Here is a 13,727-nt window from a genome sequence, read left to right as displayed (position 1 = left end):
TAGGCACGGTACCAAATGAGTAATACTAGTAAGCACTAGTAATACTAGTAAGCACTAATTAATGTATGAATTTAGAAATGGGAAAATCACTCTGACTTGAGATGGCTGGGGAAGACTTCCTAAAGAAGTTGAGAATTATTTAAGATCATGTAAAATGTATGGTAAATACGGCATCTCATATGTTAGAAAAATGAGCAAAACTATGGAATAGAATGTATTGTACAAATATGATGGCCAATGAGTGTACTAGAATGACAGTCAACTTTGTGTAGGAGAAAAGAGCATAGGAAGGAATTGGGTTGGACTGGGGAGGGTCTTTAGTATTTTTTCCAAAACCTATTCCTTAGAAGTATTTTGGCAAACATGGACCATAATGTTTGGAAAATCATTAGTGACTGGGCTGGAAAATCCTTCATAGGTTTATTGACATGAAGAGAGGACCTGCTGTATTGATTGTGTTTTCGTATATTATACCCATGGATTCTATTAATCTTAGTGTTTTCTGTATGTTTCAGACATTGGTCTCTTACCATGGGGGATTGGAATTTATTGGGTGGCATCCTAGAGGAAGTTCACTCCCATTCAACCATGGTGGGGAAAATCTGGTTGACCATCCTCTTCATTTTCCGAATGCTGATACTTGGTGTGGCTGCTGAAGATGTCTGGGATGACGAACAGTCAGCATTTGCCTGCAACACCCAGCAGCCAGGTTGCAACACTGTCTGTTATGATGATGCTTTCCCTATCTCCTTGATCAGGTTCTGGGTTTTACAGATCATTTTTGTGTCTTCTCCCTCTCTAGTATATATGGGCCATGCACTGTATAGACTTAGGTCCTTTGAAAAGGAAAGGCAGAGGAAAAAGTCACAGCTTAGAGCCCAGATGGAGAATCCAGAGCTTGAATTGCAGGATCAGCAAAGGATGGATAGAGAACTGAGGAAATTAGAGGAGCAGAAGAGGATCCAAAAAGTCCCGCTGAAAGGATGTCTGCTGCGTACTTACATCTTACATGTCTTGACCAGATCTGTACTGGAAGTAGGGTTCATGGTAGGCCAATATATTCTCTATGGGTTTCAAATGCACCCTCTTTACAAATGTACTCAACCTCCTTGCCCCAATGCAGTGGATTGCTTTGTGTCCAGGCCCACAGAGAAGACCATTTTCATGCTCTTTATGCATAGCATTGCAGCCATCTCTTTGTTTCTCAACATACTGGAAATATTTCATCTGGGTATCAGGAAAATCATGAGGGCACTTTATGATAAATCTAGCAGTGAGGGCATTGAGGATGAAAGGAGACCTTCATTCCATTTGAAAAAATATTCAGTGACCCAGCAGTGTATGACTTGCTCTCCCTTCCCTGAAAAAATCTCCCTACTTCAAGCCAACAATCAACAACAAGTGATCCGAGTCAATGTGCCGAATTCTAAAACCACGTGGCATATCCCACACCCCGGGCAACTTGACGTAGACCCTTGCTATAGTAGAAAAGACTGGGCTGAGAAGAATCAGCACAACGGACAGCTCCATGTCCACAGCCCGTGTCCCTGGGAGGACGGTGCTAGAATTCAGCACCCAGGACAGCAGCCAGACCATTCTTTATTTGGCTTGCAGAACATAAGGCCTCACTCCTGGCTAGGTACAAAGATGGCTCCTACGCATTGTCCATCACATACAACAGGACCCTGGGAGCAGTCCCAGGACCTACAACCCTCAGGGGAACCTCTTGCAGACTTGCACAGTCACTGCAGACACAGCGATGGCAGCATGAGAGACAGCAGGGTCCAAGAGTCAAGAGACAGATCTTACCCCGGCAGTCGCAAGGCCAGCTTCCTGTCCAGACTGTTTTCTGAAAAGGGACAGCTTTACAGTGACTCAGGAAGCTCCAGTTCTCGAAATAGCTCTTGCCAGGGCTTTCCACACAGGGAAAACAGCCCCTCACTTCTGCCTTCAGCCCCTGGGCGAAGAACATCCATGGTAAGTAAGGTCGGACAACCTGACTGATCAAGGAACTTTCACAAGAGGTGTCCCCCTCTGGTTCCTTCTTAGCCTTCTCTTCCCTCCTTCTTTGTGTGTATATGTGTGTGTTGAGAGGGAGAGGAGGAGAGGGAGGTTAATTTATGGAGAGTTAAACTGATTCAGTACATTCAGTTAAGCTCAATTCATAAAATAAGCTTATTGAAAACTTTTATCAATTAGTCTTATAAGTGCTAGTATATAAATGAATCACCATCTCTGCCATCAAAGCGCTCTGAGTCTGGATGGGAAATTAGGTAAACATATAAATGGTCAAGTGTAAGTGTGCACGTTAGAGGGGGTGGTGGGCAAAAGAGGGGGAAGTCAGTTCTTTACAGATAGGTCAGGGAAAGCTTTATAGTTGAAATTGCTTTTGAACTGAATCTTGAGAGATATAAGTTTCTCTAGACCTGGGAGGACTGGGGTACATGGAAGAAGGCTATCTCAGTACAAGGAGAACACGAACAAAAGCTGAGAGGTGTGATAAAGCAGAGCTGTCTGGGGGCCATGTGTGTCTGGAGCACAGGGTAGTAAGGAAAACTTCAGAGATAAAGAAGACTGGAGAAGGGGGCATGGAGGATTTGCAGGGAGGCAATGGAGAACCCATAGTGCTAGATAATGTGCCACAGAGGAGTGCTTGGAAAGGAGCCGCACTTTAGAAAGCTCTTTATAACAGAATATGGAAAATATAAATCAGAGGAGGGATCATTTATAACCTTGAGTTGCCCTTGTCTCACTAAGGAAGGAGGGTGTGCTCCATTGTTTTAATAATTCTGGCATTTAAAAGTCATATACAAACATTTGTGATACATTCCTCAAAGACTAAAATCAATATTGTATTGATTTTAATTCTGTTCTCTAAAAGCCACAATGGAATAAACATTCCCTGGCTATCATAGGGCACAATGGATATTTACTGTGGATTCTTCTCAATTCTGGAAAAATGAGTGACTCATGTTTTACCCACTGCTTGCTTCTAAGAACTTTTTTTTCCCATTAAAAAGAAAAATTCCTCATGTTAATAGGGGAACTTCTCAGCTGAGTTTGCTTTGTTGAGCTCACACACTTGCTTTTTCCTTTGTTTCATTCTTTGTGTTAATAATAATTGAATCCCTCTACCCCAGTTTCGTATCTTCTATGAATTTAGAGATATTTTGTTACTGCACTAATGCCTTACCTTGAGAAGGAATCATCCTACCTAGACTTTTTCCCAAAATGTTTTTTTTCAAACTTATTTCTTGTCAGTGACCAGCCATCTTCTCAGGAGGTTGATTATATTTAAGATTATTGTATGGGTGCTTGGAACCCTATGCCAAACTGTGGGAGGGTTTTCAACTCTGGCTTGAGTTAGTCATCTGGAGCTTAAAAAAAAATCTCCAGCCCAGGACCCATCCAATTCCAATTAAACCAGGAGCTCTAGAAATGGGATACAGGATCAGTATTTTTAAAACTCCCTTGGTGATTGCAATGTGCCACCAGGGTTGAGATTCACTATCTTAGAGTAATCTTGCCAGTGGCCCTTGCTTCTTATCTGCATTTGTGAAGTCAGTATGATAATTTTCATCGTTTTTCTCTCTCTTGTACCTCCTTCCATGTGAGAGAAGCCTTTGTATTGGCAGAGAACTGAAGGAAGAATGGCAGTGTTTAGTTGAGGCAGATTTTCTTCATCTCAGATTATGTTTTGGGAGAGACAAGCCATGCTGCAGAGCTTGGAGAAAAGATGATGAGGGTGACAGGCCCTCTTTCTATTTTCATCTTCCTCTTTCTTCTTTGTTTATGTTTCTAGGAATTATAAATAATGCCTTTGGTCACAGAGCTTTCCTACTAATGGTCACTTTCTCCCAAGCCTCTTTAAGAGTTGACAGGCCACTGCACTCCCCAAATGGTAGGGAGATTTGGAGATTGAGGTCACAGCTATCAACTCCAGAGCACTGTGGCTGACACATCATACTTACTGCAAACAGAGGGAGCTTTCATGAGAAATTAGAGCAGTTGGGACTTCCCCAGTGGCCAGTGGTTAAGACTCCACCTTCCAGTGCAGGGCAGGGGTTCGATCCCTGGTTGGGGAAATTCGGTCCCACATGCCTTGTGGTGTGGCCAAAAAAAGGAAAGACATTAATGCATCAAGCAAAGGATTGTGAGCATTCACTTTCAATATATGGACTATAAACAGTTTTTTACACTGTATCAGGTCCCAGAGAGCTGAATTTTTCAGGCTCAATCAGATACATTCTGGTTGTAGCAGTTGGTGTTTCAGAATGAAATGAGTTCAACTGAGTTCAAGTAGAGACCACAGTTTCTCTCCACAGAATGCCACACATTCCCCTTGCAGAGAACTGTCCTGCAAAAGAAATCTGCTCTGTTTTAAAAGGTCAGGAAAACCAGCTGCAAGAGCCATGATATATACTCCAAGATATTTCCCTTGCCATCACCACTCACATCTCACAGTTTCTTCAAGTCTAAGCCTGTTGGCTATTGAATAAGTTTCTATCAAGTTTGATTCTTTAAGGATGGAGTTCATTGGGCATGGAGAGCAGACTTTTAGTCCTTTTAGTCTGGCCCAGTGAGCATGGGGAGGAAGGCTGGTTGAGTTTTAGGAACCTATGCTCCCCTCTGTAATGGAGAGGGTATGGAATGGCATTCATCAATGAATGCCTTCACATGTCAGAGGTGCTGTGGAGTAGTCATTCTCATGCCCAATTCCACTTTAAATCCCCAGGGAAAAATGGCTTTGGAAAATGGTGTAACAAGAACCTCTGCAGAAAGAGCCTGAGTACCAATATTTTTAAAGCTCCCTGGTGATTCCAATATGAACTACCGCTGTAGAGTAGGAAGGTGTTGGCATTAGGAAGAAGATTGCCCTGTGAACTCCTCTGATCTTTTGTGATGTTAAAGTGATGATAAAGGGCACTCTCCTGTAGCTCCACGGTGCTGAGGACCTTTGTACTTACTGGCCCCTCTGCCTGTGATGCCCCACCCACCCAAGGACCTCAGCGTGACTAATGGTGTGAGCTGTGTGCTAAGGTCCCAGGGAGCACTCTTGGGCCATGATCATGGAGGGGAGAGTTAGGGATGATGAGACTGGAATGGGCAAGAACTATATGTCAGGCTTTATAGGCCATGGAAAGGAATTTGAGTTGGATGGCATAGGAATGGTGGTGGTCTGATACACATATATATATATTTTTTAATTAATTAATTTATTTTTGGCTGCAGTAGGTCTTCATTGCTGTGCATGGGCTTTCTCTAGTTGTGGAGAGTGGGGGCTACTCTCAAGTTGTGGTGTGCATGCTTCTCATTGCAGTGGTTTCTCTTGTTGCAGAGCATGGGCTCTTGGGTACGTGGGCTTCAGTAGTTGTGGCACATGGCCTTTGTTGCCACAGGGCTTATGGGATCTTAGTTCCCAGACCAGGGATTGAACCATGTCCCCTGCGTTGGCAGGTGAATTCTTAACCACTGGACTACCATGGAAGCCATGATACATATATTTTTAAAATCACTGTTTCTGATGAGTCTATTGTAGAGATGCTGTGGTCTGAATGTTTGTCTCCCCCAAATTCGTATGTTGAAACCTTAACCCCCAAGGCAATGGTATTTGAAAGTGGGACATTTGGGAGGTGATTAGGTCATAAGGATGGAACCTTTTTGAACGGGATTAGTGCCCTTTTAAATAGGGCATCAGATATTTCCCTAGCCCATCCACCATGTGAGGGTACAATGAAAAGATGACCATCTATGAGCCAGGAAGAAGGCTCACACCAGACACTGAATCTGCCAGTGCTTTGTCTTAGAATCCCCAGTCTCCAGAAATATGAGCAATGCATTTCTATTCTTTTTTTGTTTTTAAATATTTATTTATTTTTGGCTGTGTTAGGCACTCAGGATCTTTCATTGTGCACGTGGGCTTCTCTCCAGTTGTGGCATGCAGGCTCAGTAGTTGCTGCGTGGGATCTTAGTTGCCCAACCAGAGATCAAATTCACATTCCCTTCACTGGAAGGTGGATTATTAATCACTGGACCACCAGGGAAGTCCCTACATTTCTCCCCAGTTTAGGGTATTTTTTTTATAGCAGCCCAAATGGCCCAAGACAGGGGGTAAGAGTGCAGTCAGAGAGACCAGCTCAGAGGCTTGCATAGTGCTCAGGTAAAAGGGGAGTGTGACTCACTCTATGGGTACTACTGTTAACGGTTTGGAAGAAGAGTCTTTTTCTTTTTTTCTTAGTTTTCAAATTAAAGTTATACATGTTCATTGAAAAACATTCAATCAATATAAAAGAACACCGAGTAAAATGTGAACCTGACTATGTGCGGGTTCATCTCTCACTCTCACTTGGACTCAATTCCCATTTCCCTCCACCAAAGGCAATCACTGTGAAGAGCACAGGCTGTGTTCCCCTACCTCCCTCACTGCATTCATAATCTGTCTTGGAGTACAAATATATGTCCACATATATTTGTTATATGTTTTCAAAAATATAAATGTGATCCTGCTATAGAGATGTCTCCGCCATTTGCTTTTGCTTAATTAATGAGATGTCTCAGGAACTCTTCACTTCAGCACCCATGGAGATGCCTCAGTTGTATATGCTTCATGCTTTTCCATGAGATGGGTGAACCATAAGATACTTGATGACCATTTAGCCATTCTAACTTTTTTTCTACTGCAAACAATGTTGCAATGAATGTTTCATACATACTTTGATAGATACCTAGAAGTGGAATTATTGGTTTTAACAGGCATGCATATTTTACATTTTGATAGATGCTGCCAGTTTTTGCTCAGGAATGACTATGCCAATTTATCCTCTTTCCAGCACATTAGCAGTTTTTCTCCACACTCAGATATTATCTATCCCCACCCTCAGTGTGATAAACTAGAAATGTTTCCCTTTGTTTTACTTTAAATTTCCATGATCACTAGTAAAGTTGTTCATATGCTTATTAGCCATCTGTATTTCTATCATACGGAGAAGGCAATGGCACCTCACTCTGGTACTCTTGCCTGGAAAATCCCATGGACGGAGGATTTTCCGTCCATGGGGTCGCTAAGAGTCGGACACGACTGAGCGACTTCACTTTTCCTTTTCTTTCATGCCTTGGAGAAGGAAATGGCAACCCACTCCAGTGTTCTTGCCTGGAGAATCCCAGGGACAGGGGAGCCTGGTGGGCTTCCATCTATGGGGTCGCACAGAGTCAGGCACGACTGAAGTGACTTAGCAGCAGCAGCAGCATTCCTATCGTGAATTATCCTTGTCTATTTTTCTGTTAAGATATTTGTCTTTCCTCTGGTTTCTAGGAGCTCTTTTATGGTATTATATTAATGCCTTGTCAATATACGTATTGTAAGATTTTCTCCCAGTCTGCTTATTTCTTATCACTGTGTATGGTGTCTTTAAACTTTTAATATTGTACTAAATCTAAAATCTCTGTGACTTCTAGGTTCTTTGCCTCATTTGAGAAGGTCTATTTTGACACAGCATTATCAACAGGGGCAATTAGATGGATGTTTGGAGGGTCGATTGTTATAATTTATTGAACCTTTTACTAGAGAAGTTTTCCACAATATATCAGTTGTCAAAGAATCTAAAGAAGAGAGAGAAAGTCTCCCATTTTATGGAGTCCCTGATTCTGGTCTAGACACTGCCATGGGTTTCCTCATTGTGACCCTGTGATTTTTCCCATTTAAGAATAAGGAAGTAGATGACTTGTCCAAGTCATGCAATTAGAATGTGGTAAACCACAGTCTTTGGGACATAGCAGGAACATAAATGAATATTTATTGAATGAGTGAATGAGCTGGAATTTTATCTTAAATTTGTCTGACCCAACCCAAGTTCCTTCTCCCATTGCTGCTTCCTGCTCTCCCTGTGAAAGTGAAAGTGATGGTCATTCAGTCTATATCCAACTGTTTGTGAGCCATGGACTGTAGCCCTCCAGGCTCCTCTGTCCATGGAATTCTCCAGGCAAGAATACTGGAGTGAGTAGCCATTCCCTTCTCCAGGGGATCTTCCCGACCCAGGGATCAAACCCAGGTCTCCTGCATTACAGTCAGCCTAAGTGTAGCATATTTTTAGGATAGATTATTACAAAATGAATCATCTATGTTTGGATCCGTGTTCCCATTCCACATTATTGCAAAGTCAGGAACTCTGGTTAGTTGTGGAGGGGACAAAGATGGAGATTAGGAAAAGGTTGGCCTTTTAGTTTTAGACCTGGATTTTGGACACAACAAGCACAATTGGAAGAGGAGGAGGAGATGGCGGGTGGGATTCAGATCTTATGCTGCAACGCTGTCAGAGAACAGAACCTCTTACCTGGGCGTTCTTCTCTGGGGTGATGTGGGGAGGGGACTATCTTCTGTAGGAGGTTTTGTTTGCATTTGGGATATTTGTGACACACACAGAGACTTGGATGGGTGGGCGGGACTAGCTTTTACCAGCCCTTCTGAGTTTATTTTGTTCATTTCGTTTCAGAACATGCTTCTAGAACTTTCATCTATTATGAAAAAATAATCCATGCCTGGGATCAGAAAAAATGAACCTAGGAGAGAGCTGGCATCTGTGAAATACAAGTTGTATGTCTGTGAGTTCAAACTGCAGGGGAAACTCAGAACCATCCCCTATAGAACCCCTGATCAGGCCGTGGCTGTGCATCAGAAGCTCCCAGCTGGGTCCCCTGACCTCTGGGGTCAGCCTCTCACTGCCCCGCTTGGCCACACTTCCTGAAGCTGATCTGATGCTCTGCGTACACCAGGGAGGCACTCTATTCCATCAGAGAAAATCTAGGGGCCAGAGCTTCCACCTGAAGGGAGGAGAAGTGGGATGTGCTACCCACTTGGCCAGCAGCTGACTCTGTAGCAGCAGCAGTTTGGACCCTTGAACATGGGTTCAGAGCAGCCTGGAAGCTCTGCCCGCAGCCTGGGCTCAGCATACTTCCTGTCTGTACACGCAAGATGGGAGGGGAGATTTTTGTTTTTGTCCTTTCATCAGCTCATTTCTTGGGGATGAAGCAGCTGCATGTTCGTGCCTACATGCTATGACATAAAATATTGATGACAAGGCTGGCGAACACTGGCATTGCATGACTTTATCCTTCTGTTGGACTCGCACATCATCAGTGGTGACGCCATGACTGTGGGCCAACAGGTGCTGGTGGGATCTCATTACTGACCTCCAGAGGAGAGACTGGAGTTGGCACCGCTTCCTCCTGCCCCCCACCCTTCCAGTGGTCCCGAGCCATCCAGCAGAAGGCACTGAACACTTCTTATAGAGCACTGAGGCACAGACGTCCACTAACTCTCCAATCTGTGAGGCTGGTTGGCTGGTTGTTATTGTCTGAGTTCTGAGAATCATGAAGGTGGGGTGAATTCCCAAGGCAGGAGCCACTTAGCAACTCCATCCTCCATCTCATGGCCAGACTCTCCTATCTCTGGCCACATACCTTGTAACAAAGGTTTCAGGTTATCAGGAGAATCAGTTTGTTCCAAAGGCACAAAATCTGCACTCCTTAGCCTGCACATGGAGCCTTCATGGGCTGGCTCCTGCCTCACGTTCATTCCCTCCCTCCTGGTATTTCCTGTACTCTGAGTAAAGCAGATTGCCCTCCCAGTGTGACGGACCAGCAGCCAATCTGTTGAGAGCCTGCACAGAATAAAAAGGTTGAGGAAGGATGAATTTGCTCCCTCTAGTTCAGCTGGAATGTCAGTCTTCTCCCTTGGACTGGGACTTACATCATTGACTCGACAGTTCTCAAAACTATACCAGCAGCTTCCCTGGGCCTCCAGCTGACAAAAGGTCTAGATTGTGAAATTTCTTAGCCTCCATAATTGTATGAGCCAATACCAACAAATCATCCAGTCGATCAATCAATCAACCTGTATCTGTCTCTCTATAAAATTTCCTATTGGCTCTGTCCCTCTGGAGAACGCTCTTCTGGATAACTGCCTGGGGTGTTGCAGAAGAGAGCTCAGCACTGGCAGGAGCTGGTCTATGCTTCTAGCCCAAATGGCTCCTGAGTATTCTCTGTTCTGAGTTTGCAGAGGAGAAAATGAGGTGTGGAGATGTGAATAAGTGTGCGGTCTTTTCTGCGGGGAGTTGGTAGAAGAGCCTGTGAAGACCAGGAGGATGAAAATGACACCAGGGCCAAGCCCAATTAAGTACCATTTTCAGGGGCATTTCATATTCCGGGTGCTTAAGTCACATTATCTATAACCTATACAACTATGTAAAGTTGTTGTTTGTCTCCCTTTTATAGATCAGAAAAGGCTCAGAGAGATCAAGTAACTTGCCCCATAGCTAAATTCTGCCTGAAGTTCCTGCTTTACAGCTGGAATTCAAACCCAGATCTTGTTGCTCTAAGGCCCCTACTCCCCGCAGGAAGACCTGTGCTCTCTCTTGCCCATAACCATCAGCAGCCCCTGCACAATGCTTTATTGACACATCTGTCTACCCGACTAGCCTGTGAAAACTTTAAGGGTAAGGCTGTGCATTTTAAATCTTGGATGCCCAGTGTGTAGCCCAGTGGTGGTTGAGCGAATGTATGTTTATGTATAGATGCCAAAGACCAGACACTACCCATCGCTTCCAACTCTCCAGTCTGTTCCTTATTCCCTGGTGTCCTGTCCTTTCTTGTCAACACATTAATTATGAGAGACTCAGAAGCCTACATGGCACTGTTCTCCACCTCTGCTGCACCACCCCCCCTTTTTTTGTAATTTAAATTTGCTTCACTCTCCAAAGCCTTTATAGGGTCATGAACTGTACTGCACAAATAGAGATTAAAAAAAAAAGAAGTTAAAACGACACAGTGTAAAATGTAATGCTTCCAGTAAATGCTGCTGTATCTCTGAAGGTTTCCAGCCATTGCTTTAGGATGAAAGTCAGTGCTTCAGGGGTACACTTGTCTTCAAGGGGAGAGAGTGAAAACTAGCCACAAAGAAACAGTCCTGCCTCTTTCTGGTTGAGCAGACCTTCAGCAGCAAGTAGATGTCCAGATGTGTAGGAGCAGGGGTGGGGGAGGGGACAGAAGGGATGATGCTCTTGATTCAAATGAAAGGAAAGACACTTTCATAATGGGATGTGGGAAGTGCAGCTTTCTCCGTCTCTCTGGACCTTGATTCCCTGGTACCAGGAAGTATGATATGTGTTTATGCCAGGAAGACAGAGGTGCTCAGTGCAGAGAATTGGAAGCCCATTCCACTCTGGACACCATCACAAGCTTGTGGGAGACATGGAGTACGGTCATGGTAATGTATCCTAACTGAGGGGTTGGGGTGATGATCTGCAGAAGAGTGAAAAGTTCTAGAACTATTTCCAAGAACAGCTCAGTTTTTTCCAAACAACATGCAACAGACCTGCTGGCAGGGAGAAGGCAGACTGAGGCTCCTATCTGTGCTCTAGAAGTAGATTCGATTCACACCTAAGGTGCACATTCAAAGTAGGGGAGAGAGGGACTTCCCTGGTGGTCTAGTGGCTAAGACTCCATGTTCCCAATGCAGGAGGCCTGGGTTCAACCCCTGGTCAGAAAAGTAGATCCCACATGCCACGATTTAAAAAAAAAAAAATGACCCTTTATGTCACAACTAGAAAGATCCTTCGTGCCACAAGACCAGATGCAGCCAGATTAATTAACTTGAAAAAACAAAGTAGGAAAAAGAAAGACAGCTGCCCATCTGGGGCTGGGTGGTGTTTGAATGCTTCCCTTCTGGAGGATGTAAGAGCCTTATTCTGTATCAAACCACAGTGGTCATTCCCTGCCACAAGCACTAAAGTCAGGTGGAAAGTACAAATGACCATTGGTTCTAAATGAACAGGTTTTCCTAAAGAGAATTTTGGGATCATGACCCACCCTTTCCCCAGAATGGACTGAATAACTTCATGCCTTCAGGCAAAGGACTCTTTTCTTAACCTCTGACACCTGATGCAAAGAACGGACTCATTTGAAAAGACCCTGATGCTGGGAAAGATTGAAGGCAGGAGGAGAAGGGCATGACAGAGGATGAGATGGTTGAATGGCAGCACCGACTCAATGGACACGAGTTTGAGTAAACTCCGGGAGTTAGTGACGGACAGGGAGGCCTGGTGTGCTGCAGTCCATGGGGTCGCAAAGAGTTGGACACGACTGAGCGGCTGAACTGAACTGAACTGACACCTGAGATGTTTGGACCGTGGTGATTTCACAACAGAGAATATTTGCTAATCCTGTTAAATGCTCCCTGAAGTTCTGCCTCAGTGAGGAGCCCATGGAGGGAGTGGAGTTTGGCAGCTGGTAATTTCCATTTTCCCACCTGGCTAATGGAGTTGGGCACTTCCAGAAGCTCAGATCCCAGCGGCTCTGCTATCTCCTGCCATCACGTGACTCCATCCTCACTGCCAGACCACTCATGAGTCCAGAGTACTCAGGTCATCTGGGCTGTCCATCATTCAGTGTCTCATTTTCCCTTTACAGCAAAATTCAGACTCAAGTGGTCAAATATTCTTTTCTGGCTTAGCTGTATTTCTGCCCTAACCACAATTCTAAACTCGCTGCTCTGCAATTCACTGTATCTGGCATTGGTTTTTCCTTTTCCCCATTTGCATTCATTCAGCTTTTTATTTTCAATTAAATCTATTATTATGAGATACAGATTCACACGCCTTAGTAAGAAACAATATTCTTCACCCAGCTTCCCCCAGTGGTGACTTTCTGCATAATTATAGTACAACATCAAAACCAGGAAACTGGGTTTAGTGCATTTTGTCTACTCTCAAAAGCACTAGGGATTTTTAAAATTGAGAGTTGAAGAATCGCATTAGCATTATCACATTTTTAAGATTTCTTATCAGATTAATCAGGTAAGGGTCCAAACAAGGAAGAGGCATGGCCTCTGTCAAAGGAAAGAGTTCTGAAGGCCTCTGGGTCTATAATCTCCAACACAGGGATCAGAGAAAATCAGTTTACAATGCGTAATGATATGTCTTTATTTCATCAACAGAAATGGTGTCTAGACAAAATTCAGTTAACACTAGCAATTCAATTGAGTGAATTTTTTTTTTTGCACAATAGTGTATTTACAATGAATAAATGAAGTTTCAATTCATTAGTTCATAGCAATGCTTTTTTTTCCCCAAAAAAAAGGTAAAAATTCTTAGTTACAGAGAATAAGCATCAATAGCCATTTCATTTTTACAATAAAAACCACAAGAAAAAACCACAATCACTTAGGAAATAAAAAGACAAGCCTAAGAACTAGTACAACAAAATGATGCATTGAATTAAGTTACATGAATCGCATAGAATCTGTGTAAAAAGTATGTAGAAAAACACCTGATGTAGCCTGTTACAGTCGTTGACCAGTTATGAGAGGTACAGAGGGTTATACAGGTAGATATGTGTGAAAACTGTCCGTATTGTTCGACCTGGGGAGGAAGAGGAGAGGGGCAGTAGCCCCTTGCATACACTGAGAAAACCCTGTTTTGAAAATGGCCTCTGGAGTTTGTAAGGCATAGATTGGAGGTGCACTTGCATTAGACTGGTTCTGGAACAAATTCTCAGGGGCCCATAGGACCTCACAAGCAAAGGTGGCGCTTCCCTCGAATGGCTCACCGTGTCTAACCAGCGCCCAAAGCTCCTGAACGCCCCGTGGAAGCGTCGGGATCACTCACTAGAATTGGCGGGTCTTTTACATCAGGGCGTGAATGGGCCTCTCAGCATTCACACGTGCACAATACATT

At 43.8% G+C, this 13,727-nt stretch overlaps 1 protein-coding gene across 1 annotated transcript; it reads left to right on the top strand.

The window, feature by feature from the left end:
- Window positions 1-214: 214 nt before the first annotated feature.
- Window positions 215-10,815, top strand: GJA10 (gap junction protein alpha 10). The gene is made up of 2 exons (XM_081528505.1): window positions 215-1,977; window positions 8,490-10,815. Exons 1-2 carry the CDS (start codon window positions 532-534, stop codon window positions 8,526-8,528), a joined length of 1,485 nt encoding a protein of 494 aa, XP_081384631.1. The 5' UTR covers window positions 215-531; the 3' UTR covers window positions 8,529-10,815.
- The last annotated feature ends 2,912 nt before the right edge of the window (window positions 10,816-13,727 follow it).

The sequence above is a fragment of the Giraffa tippelskirchi genome, chromosome 9, assembly GCF_054371585.1.
Source record: "Giraffa tippelskirchi isolate mGirTip1 chromosome 9, T2T-mGirTip1v1.2.pri, whole genome shotgun sequence".
Lineage (NCBI taxonomy): Eukaryota > Metazoa > Chordata > Mammalia > Artiodactyla > Giraffidae > Giraffa > Giraffa tippelskirchi.
This window is presented reverse-complemented; position numbering and strand designations above follow the sequence as displayed.